This window comes from Siniperca chuatsi, linkage group LG12 (assembly GCF_020085105.1).
Source record: "Siniperca chuatsi isolate FFG_IHB_CAS linkage group LG12, ASM2008510v1, whole genome shotgun sequence".
In the NCBI taxonomy this organism is placed as follows: domain Eukaryota; kingdom Metazoa; phylum Chordata; class Actinopteri; order Centrarchiformes; family Sinipercidae; genus Siniperca; species Siniperca chuatsi.
Genome location: NC_058053.1, coordinates 16,906,356 through 16,916,675, shown reverse-complemented (window position 1 = coordinate 16,916,675; position 10,320 = coordinate 16,906,356). Strand labels below are relative to the sequence as shown.

Genomic DNA, 10,320 nt, shown 5'->3' with positions numbered 1-10,320 from the left:
AAAGTACCAATAGTAGAACAGATTCAGGCAAAAGGTGAAAGTGTGTGGAGTGAAGACTGTGGCTCACACAGAAACTGTCAATCAACTTTGTAACTTAATTTAATTTCACTTCCTTTCATTTAATTGTGCCCTATGTATTAAATTCTATTTGGTGTTTCCTTATTGTTGTATGTTCATGTTTGTTTTGCATCACTCAAAATGTATCTAAAGTAATCCTCTTCCATCTTATTCTAATTAGATTCTTAATGAGAACATTTTTCTTGCAGGTACATGGTAGCTGGATGGCCTTTTCTCAGACAACACACACACACACACACACACACACACACACACACACACACACACACACACACACACACACACACACACACACACACACCCCTGCTGTTCCCAGACCGGCCTCCCTGTGAATCAGGACTGCAGAACAGAGGTTGGCAGCAGTCTGCAGGGCTGTGGATGCTTTACAGAAAGGCTTACAAATCCCCCCTGATGCTCCTGATATGGAGGACAATGGGTATGCGTGCGTAGTGGGAGCTCTCTTTAAAGCCTCATTGAAACTGACTTCACTACTCTGCTCTTTAATGAGGTCAGAGTAGCCTGCTGGCTGCATTTCATTGCTGAATACAGGTCATACAGTCATAAATAAATAAACTTTAGGTGACCTGTACAAGTCAACGGTATCTTTTAGCTGAGCAAACTTGCTGGATATTCTTCAATCACTGAACATGACATAAAAAGAATTACTTTCACTTATGAGCTCTATCAAAGTTTATTATCACGATGCGACACTTCAAACAATAGTTAATGTGTATACTTTTATAAATTCCAGTTTCTTCTTCTTTTTGTGATTCTGACTTTGTATTTAACTTGGGGTTAATTGCCTTGGTGGGAGCAGCTGTGAGGCCACCAGAGTTGCAGGTGAGCTTTCAGCAGCTTTCAGTAAACACATGAGCCTCCCACACGGCTTTGTGCTGCTTCCAGAGGATGTGCCTGAAAGGAGACTGAATAAGGCTCAAACGACAATGAAACACATTAGGCTTCTGCAGCTGATGTTGTTGCTCATAGTTTCAAGACAAGCATTGTATTAATAAAAAAAAACAAAAAAAAAATTTCACCTTAATTTGGTCATATTGTTCAAAATGATTCTATAAATCATGAATATAGTTTTTGGTGTTGTTCGTTATTCAGAGGGTGTTTTCAGTTCTCTGCGGAACTGGATGTTGGGTTTAACCCTTTTCTTGGTTTTGGGTGGAAACAGAATGTCTACAGCTCTAGTTTCATATTTAGGTAACTGGGTGGGGCACTGCAGGGAGCATAAGGAGGTGCCCTTGTAATATGGTTTAATGTAGTTAATGTGTATTGTGCATTTGTGTTTATTATACATTTACCCTATGTGACAGCCTACACGTCTGGCTTCCTGTTTTCTTTTCTAAGGAGCCTAGATGGGTTGTCAGAGCAACTGCCTGCACCTGAGAGGAAGGAGGGGTCAAAGGCACAAAAGGGCTGCTCTCCCAGGCGGTGCTCTCTCTTGTTGGGCAGCCTCAGCATATTCTGATGGCCTTCATACCTTTTTAGTTTGGTTTGGATTTGCATCTGTTACAACACTTACACACATACTTTCATTCATCCATACATGCCTCACACCACTGACTACATCCAGATTGCCACACTCCACCTTATTTTCTTATTAGTTAATTAAATTGATTTGGCTTTTGGAACTTTTGTGTGTGTGGATTCCCTTTTGTTACAAGCCTGAGCCAAGTTTGTAACACCTGATAATAATAATAATATAAAATATTATGCTGTATAATATAGAATATTATGTTATAGATACTTAACAGGAATGATATGATTGAAGAAGTTATAGACATAGACCTGCATGTCAAATAAAATGCGGTGAAATACAGTTTAATGTTGAATGTTTTATGAATTATTATGTATTGTTATTTATTATGTCTTACTAGCCTACATATAGCACTATAGTCACTAAATCATAACAAAAAACTCACTGTTACAGAACATGTGTACAGCATCTAAACAGATGTCAAAATGTTTGCATGTACTGTACAATATCACCGTGTTCTTCTTAGATGATGTCACTTTCCTAAATGATAATAATAATATAGAATATTATGCTATACATACTTACTACATACTACATACTACATACAAAACCTACAAAACGGCAACATACAGTTTAATGTTGAATGTTGCATGCATGTTTCTTTATGTATTATTATTATTCATTATGTATTATATTTTTAAAAATCTCTGTTACAGAACATACGTGCAATGTCTAAACAGGTAGGAGTGTCATTTAAAAAGCACTGGGATTTTATGTAAAAGTAATATTTCTTTGTTTCTTTCTTAACTATACAATATAATTCCATTTTTCTTAGATGATAGCCACTTTCCCAAAAAGTTTATATATTAGACGCCTTTTTTATATAACACAATGATAATAACATCCTGAATATTGTCCTATACAGTGCATGAAGTAATACATATAATGTTCAGCAATGTGTATATGTGCGTCGTAAGCAGGAAATCCCGCGAGTTCTTTTTTTCGTCTGGCCGAAACTCGCCGGGCTGCTTGCTGTTTATTGAACGCCTGAGGCGATGCCATGTCAATACGCAGCTGTTAGGACCAGCCTCGGAGGCGTAGCTCTTCTGAGTATCAGCAAGTGCAGAACAAGGAGCAGGATTCATTTAAGGAGGCGGAGGGTGTAGCGCGCAGAAGTTTCCTGCAGTGGAGTTGAAGTTATCCTTCAGCATCAAAACGAAGCGAAAACAAATCTGTTCTTTAAAAGAAGATACTTCAGGAGGAATCAAAAACAGGTAAGCTGATTAAATGAGCTCACGTCGGGCAGGAGAAGAGAGTGTAAAATAAGTTTCTCGGCTATCAAACACTTTAAAAGCCTCTGAGATGCTCGATACCTGCGATTATCAGTGCGTATACTGCATTTATGAAAATATACTTAATGAGTTTAATGAGAATAAAATATATAACATTTAACAATTTTATTAACTCTTATTATTACAGATACCAAACCGAGATAAAATCATATGCTCAATATTGTTACTGAAAGAGAAACAGAAAGTTCTAATAGGGATATTTCAGTAACATTTTGGTGATATTTTTTTTTGTAGTTCTCCATCTTCCCAGCGTGTCTCTGCCTTGTTTATTTGCCTAACCGTTCAAACACGAAGTCAGGCTACTGTAGCCTTTACCAAGCTGACATCTGATAAGAGAAGTTTGTTTCCAGGCAGATATAAATCAGCAATGACAACAATGGCATTGTATGAGTTTGCAGTCAGCAGCAGCCTGGGATCTTTCGCTGGATTCGCTACTTGTGCGTAATGACGCACAAGGCAACACTTCTACTCGTAATCTGCGGGGAAACCTGATGTCCTGTCCTAAAGGGCAAAGATTTTATCCGAAACTAAAGCAAACAAATAGCGACTGACAGGAGAAACTTCTGACAATCATGCTGCACCTGCAGCATTCTTGTCGGCAGCATTAGCACATGAAAATGCATTGAGTCGCTTTTATTTTCTGTGTATTGAGTAACAAAAGACTTTTTCAGCTAATTTGTAACTGGAAGCTCGCGGGGTGAAAAGGGGAGAAACAGGGAGGGAGAGAGAGAGAAAGAGCGAGAGAGAGAGAGAGAGAGAGAGAGAGGGCGAGATGAGCTACATGTCTGTTATCTGATGATGTGGGTGTTAAAAGGTTAATTAGCTTGAAGCCTGTGGGGGTACCTGGCACCTCCAGGTATTTTCCATATAATATAAGGGAATTAGACAGAGACCATTGTGAGGGATTATCTCAGCATAGAAAATCTCTCTATTAGAATGAAAAGCACTTTCCAGTGTTTCATCAGGATTCTGACATTTCTTGCAACTGCTTTACCACAGGCGGTGGTGGAAGAAGTATTTTGACCCATTGCTATGTAGAAGTATCAATACCAAAGTAAAAAATAATCTATTACAGATCAAAAAATCAAGGTACTCTATCGCATTGATGCAAAAATCATACAAAAATCTAATATTTCCCTAAATCAGTTCAGCTCAATAATTTGCTATACAGCCTACAATAACCTATACACCTGCATGCTATATTATTATTTTTCAGATTATTTCATTATTATTACTGGGGAAATACCATGGTCAATAAATGTTGTGGATAAAAAAGTTAAATATTTGCCCCTGAAATATGGTGGAGTAGAAGTTTACAGTAGCATAAAATGGAAATACACAAGCACACCGATTACAGATACCAAAGGCAGACATAACACACACTTGACAGCTACACATCTTAATATGTTCCAGGTGTCCTTGTACATACTTATTTTCACTTTGCCTTTTTCTTTCATCATCCTCTGTGACTTTGTGCCAATTATCCTGTGGACAGCACAAGTCTCCTTCACAGACAGATGTCTGACGCGGTCACATTTCACTGCTTTCCGGCGTGCTGTGTCACCCAGTGGTCAGTGACCCTTGTTTTTAACCTATAGGTCGGACCATTTTGCAGGCGTTAAGCCTCCCGCTGATCTCTGCGCACAATTCACTCTGTGGGTGTACAAGTCAGTCAGGGGCAACAGCAGGGTTAAGCCACTCGTGCTCTGGTTTTGATCTATTGCCTTTCACCTCTGATCTTTCCACTGTGGCAGGCTGCCAGTTAGGGGAGCTGAGAGAGACATCACAGCAAAAAACTGTGAATGCAGGCCATGCAGGGTTGGACATTTCAGTGGCCCTCCAGGCTCAAAAGAATCGTGCCAGGTTGTTGGCATGCCAAGCTACTCTAGACTACTGATTCTATGATCTTGCATATTGCTTCAGTCACCTTACTCATAGCGTTAATGTACCCTGTGATTGAAATTGTGTTCATGTGTTCCTGTGTTATAAGATTCAGATGTTGTAAAATGGAATATTCAAGGTTATGAGCAACCTTTTCTTTGATCATCTGGGTGGTGACAGCTCTTCTCTCACCCTCTCTTTCAAGAGCAGATGAGAAACATGGGATTTTTTTTACTATAACAAGCATGTTAAGGGAAAACATTCTTTAAAATGGCATCAGGTTTCCCACCATGACCAACACTTTATCTTGGAATGCCCGGAACGCTCCGGAAATACACCCTGTTTGGATTTCTCGATCCCACTTCCTTATGTCTAATCTGCACTCTGTGCTAGTGGAGCTAATGTAAACATTCATTGTACTGCCCCCTGACTGCACATCAATCACAGAGAACTCCTGTGTTTGTGACACGGCAACAGAGAGCCTCTATTAACTCATGAAAGCAGTGTTTTAACAAGTTAACCACATTAAGATTCTTCAGGATCTGGTGGCATACCACAAATGGCTTTATGTTTTATTAGCTCATGCAGTTCGAGTCCACATGGGTAAAATAAGCCATGCTTTATGTAACAGAAAATTGCTTCTTAAATATGATACCAGAAGGTTAAATGAAAAAACTGGTAGCATTTAGCTGTCTTTATACAGATAAATGTATGCTGCAAGAAATGATGAGTTGATATCTTCTTTTTACAGGATCTATCCCAGAGGTGGTGTGTGTTACCTCCCAGTGGTCTGTGGTCTTCTCCCAGTGCTGCAAAAATGAGCCTGAGCACCAGTGAGCTGGAGGACCTGTGGGAGTCGTGGGGGGACCTCAACTTCTCCGACGCCTTTAGCAACATATCGAGTGTGGATGCAATGGTGTGTGCCACGGCGTTCAACCGCAGTGCTCTGCTCTACTCCATGTGTGTCCTCTACACTTTTATCTTCATTGTCGGTCTGGCTGCTAACACTCTAGTCCTCTGGGTAAACATCCGTGCACAAAGAGACTCCACCCCTCGCCATGAGACACACATGTACATCGCTCACCTGGCAGTTGCAGACCTGTGTGTGTGCGTCACCCTGCCTGTGTGGGTGAGCTCACTGGCCCAGCATGGCCACTGGCCCTTTGGTGAGGGGGCATGTAAACTCACACACCTGCTGTTCTCTGTCAACCTCTTCAGCAGCATCTTCTTCCTGGCCTGCATGAGTGTTGACAGTTACTTAAGTGTGACGAAGCACGGTGACAATGAGGGAGGCGTGCGCAGGAAGCTAATCCGCCGTGGAGCGTGTGTAGGGGTGTGGCTTCTGGCTCTGGTCGCCTCCCTACCAGACACCTACTTCCTGCGTACAGTGAAGTCAACACATGGGGACACCATGCTGTGCAGGCCTGTGTACCCAGAGGAAAACCCCAGGGAGTGGATGGTGGGCGTGCAGCTGAGCTTCATCCTGCTGGGCTTTGTTCTCCCCTTCCCTGTCATTGCAGTGTTTTACGCTCTGCTAGCCAGTGTTTTCACTCGCTCCTCTTCTTCTTCATCGTCTTCCACAGTGGAGCAGGAGCATCGTGTGAGCCGCAGGGTAATCCTGGCCTACATCGTGGTGTTTCTGGGCTGCTGGGGGCCCTACCACAGCGTCCTCCTGGTTGATGCTCTGTCTCAGCTGGGCCTGGTGACTCTGACCTGTGGCCTGGAGAATGTGATCTACGTGGCCTTACACCTCACCCAGTGCCTGTCCTTGCTCCACTGCTGTTTTAACCCCATCCTCTACAACTTCATCAACAGAAACTACCGCTATGACCTCATGAAGGCCTTCATCTTTAAATACTCCACGAGGACGGGCTTGGCGCGCCTCATCGAGGCTTCCAACATGTCTGAGACTGAGTACTCTGCTGTAGCTGTAGAAAATCCACCACAGATCTGAAACTTACAAAACTCAATTAACATTTCTTGAACACTGTTTTTAAATCTAAATGGCTTTAATGCAATATAAACTTATGTTACAACTGATGTGTTCTTATCAGAATCTGCCTGCTATCAGCATTGTGTTTGACATTAGATGATAGTGAAGAGAGAAAAAAGCCAATCAGCATCTTTTTTACAGAAATCTGTTTGTGTCATGTAGAAAAGCTGGCTAATATCAGCTTTGATGGACTGATTTAAAAGCACTTAGAAAGCAAGTTTTATTATAAAAGCTGATACTGAAATCATATGAATATAGTCACTTCTTTGATAAGCCAAAACAGTGACCATAAATATCTAAAATCATTGCCTGTACTGTGTATGTAGGATGTTATTGTGTGTGTGTTTGTGTGGGTTGTGTGCATAATCTGACAGGCATTAGATATTGTTAGTATCAGTAGAGTAATACTGTTAATCTTTTTGTATCAAGTTATATTTATATACTGTACATTTGAACTATTTTGCCTCTTTCATATTGTAATTCAAAGTCTTCACACACTGATGTCTGCTCAGTGCTCCACTTCATACAATGCTGCCTCATCATGTTAGTCGAGCCACTGACTGGCTCAGTGTTTTAGTCCTGCTGTCTCATTGTTAATCATAACCTTGTGGCACATCAGTTGAATCCTTCAGACAAGTAATGTAAATCAGTTTTGAGTTCTTTCATGCGACTAAGGTTTGTAAATTGTCTAAACAAGTGTGTGGTCTGTGTTTCATAGTTAAAGGAATATTTTGACTTTTTGTGGAAATACACTTTTTTTTGTTGCTAAAGTTAGATGAGAAGATTGATACCACTCTCATGTCTGTACACTAAATATGAAGCTACAGCCAGTTGCTAAGCTTAACTTAGCATAAAGACTGGAAACAGGGGGAAACAACCAGCCTGGCTCTGTATGCAGGCAAAAAATCTGCTTACCAGCCCCTCCAAAGCTCACTAAATAACACATTAGATCTTGTTTCTTTAATCTGTACAAAAACCAAAGTGTAAAAACGAACAATTGTGGTTTTTACAGGAAATTATGTGCTGGACTATGCCGGACATGAGAGTGGTACTGTATCAACCTTCTCATCTAACACTCTGCAAGAAAGCAAATAAGTGTATTTCCCAAAATGTCCAATTATTCCTTTAAAGAAAGCTGAGGTGTTGTGCTTACAAATGATTTACATCGTCCAATGGACAATTATTGACTTCTCAGTTTTCTTTTGGTTCAAAATATTTCCAAACTTTGCCTGGAGGTTTCAACTGGCTCGACTACTGAGCTTAAAGAGCAGATAGATGTAGCGCCTGTCTCTTCTGAAACATACAGCATTACGTAATATACTGTAGTGTCACTATATTTTGCGTTAGTGCTAACAGGATGGGAAAGGATGCACATATCCATGTGGTCTGTGTCAGCACACAGGCCACAGACAGCTAAAACATTTATGACCAAATAACATGAATGAATAGCTTTACTAGTTTCATGTAGGCAGCAGCTGTGGTGTGCAACAACCAAGTGTTTATTAGGGACCAAATAACAAAAAACATCACTGCATTAATTTAGAGTGTGTGTGTGTGTGTGTGTGTGTGTGTGTGTGTGTGTGTGTGTGTGTGTGTGTTGTTTGCCACAGCTTGACACCAAGAGATGATGATGTATGTGTCACAAACCTTGAATTATACAGTATACTCACTGTCTGTTGTAGGAAAAAACATATTCTTTTGATATGCTGACATAGAGCGCATTGTGTCATGTGATTGGTTACACATGTATGCTTTTACACTGAAAAGATTTCATCGTTGCAAATAGAAAAGACTGGAGACACGGACATGTGTCTACAAGAACAAGGCATTCCTTTGGTATTGTAATGTGTAACATGTGTTTTGTTATATATTAAATACAGATAAAATGTTTTGCCTCAGTGATTTATTTGGTTCTTGTCAAAATAATCTCACAATGTAATACCTCCATGCCAAGATTCCTAAAATAATGTTTTTTAACTGAGAAGCTCCAATGGAATGTGTTTCAGAAATGCTTTCACTGCTCCATTGGCGGCATTGAATTCATACATAACAAACAGAATCAGCTAAAACATAACAGCACTTTGTGTAGTTTATCCCAGTAATGTGAGTTATGCTCTGTACTCTAGGCAAGTCGTGGTTCAGTTATGAAACATGGGCTAGACTTTAGTGTGACAGAGAATATACATTTTTCAAATATTGTCACCCCAACTTTCTTTCAGACAGCAAAAGAAGAAAGAGATGTTACTCCTGCCAATTTAAAGGCACAGTCTGACAGACTGATGAGTTTGTTCTCTTGCATCCAGTACAATATTTTGTTAGATTTATGATGTGTTTCCTCATTCAGTGAGACAAGAATTAAACACTTTAGCTCCATCAAAAGTGCCAATTTGCCCCCAACAACTCAGAAGATTAAACAGGTGCATGGTAATATTAGTGTGGCTTTGCTGTCTTTTGCACCTCCAACTGTGCTCTTGCAGAATTGTCACATGGGGACAACAACTCATTTGTGTTTTACTCCTTTAACCCCAGTACTTGACCTACTCTCCTTTGGGAGGGGCAACACCCTGCCACTGTTATCCTCAGGATACATGACAACCCTCCAGCCTGCCTCCTTGCCCCCCTCTTCCCATGGGATGATGAGCTCAATAAGGAAGACCATCTTGGCGGCCAAGGACCACACCACTGTCTGGGCGAAGGAATGTGTTGATCCCCCTGGGAGATGTCCCTGCCAAGGTCAACCGTCATTTTTGCCTGAGGGGAGGAGTGTTGATGCGGCTCCTTCCAGTGTTCCCTCCTATCGTGAGGAAATGGATAAGATTTTTTTTTACTGAAGAGTCGCTGTCGTTTGTGTCCTCACAATAAAAAAAGAAGTGTCAGCAGTCCCTCGGTGACATTTTTCATTTTGTTTGTATGCCCCCTCTTTCTAAGATCTGAAAATAATTTTGGACAATCACATCCTTCTTTTTGTTTGGTTTTTCAACTCTTAACTACGGATTTCCATTGTCTTTGCCTCCTTTTTCAGAATCATGTCATCAGAGACAGTATAGTCTTGCTGACAGAATGTGTTGAAGGCTTGCATTGACAAGAGAGGTGCAGCTCTGCACTCACTCTTGCTGAACCACTAGTGCAGGCAGGCCAGGTGTCATAGTTTACTCTGATGAGGAAGCTGTGCAGGGATTTCCAAAGGTCAAACCGAGTGAGTGATCTGCTGATGATACCCTCCCAGCTTCCTTCTTCTCTGAGACACTGCCTTGATCTTCCAGCACGCCTGGTGTGACCTCTGCCACAACCATGGCCTTCCTCTCCTTTCTTGTGTGAATGATTTTCCCCACACAAGACCTACTCGTCTGACCTGAACCCTGTCAATATCTTCCTCATGCTGCAGCCTGCTGACGGCTTGCTCCAGGTCAGTGAACTTCCACCAACTAAGGTACTAAACAAGATGCAATGTGTAAATAAGACAGCTTTGTAGTTACAGGAACTCAGACTTTTGCTTTTAACAGAGTGAGGGCCAAATTAACCTGCAAGCA

At 41.1% G+C, this 10,320-nt stretch overlaps 1 protein-coding gene across 1 annotated transcript; it reads left to right on the top strand.

Moving 5' to 3' along the window:
* The first annotated feature begins 2,560 nt into the window (after window positions 1-2,560).
* Window positions 2,561-8,678, top strand: ackr3a (atypical chemokine receptor 3a). Its single transcript, XM_044217548.1, has 2 exons — window positions 2,561-2,838; window positions 5,549-8,678. Exon 2 carries the CDS (start codon window positions 5,615-5,617, stop codon window positions 6,749-6,751), a length of 1,137 nt encoding a protein of 378 aa, XP_044073483.1. The 5' UTR covers window positions 2,561-2,838; window positions 5,549-5,614; the 3' UTR covers window positions 6,752-8,678.
* The last annotated feature ends 1,642 nt before the right edge of the window (window positions 8,679-10,320 follow it).

Bases quoted from the DNA above. Each gene is read 5' to 3' on its own strand.
- ackr3a (XM_044217548.1), top strand. From the start codon at position 5,615: ATGAGCCTGAGCACCAGTGAGCTGGAGGACCTGTGGGAGTCGTGGGGG.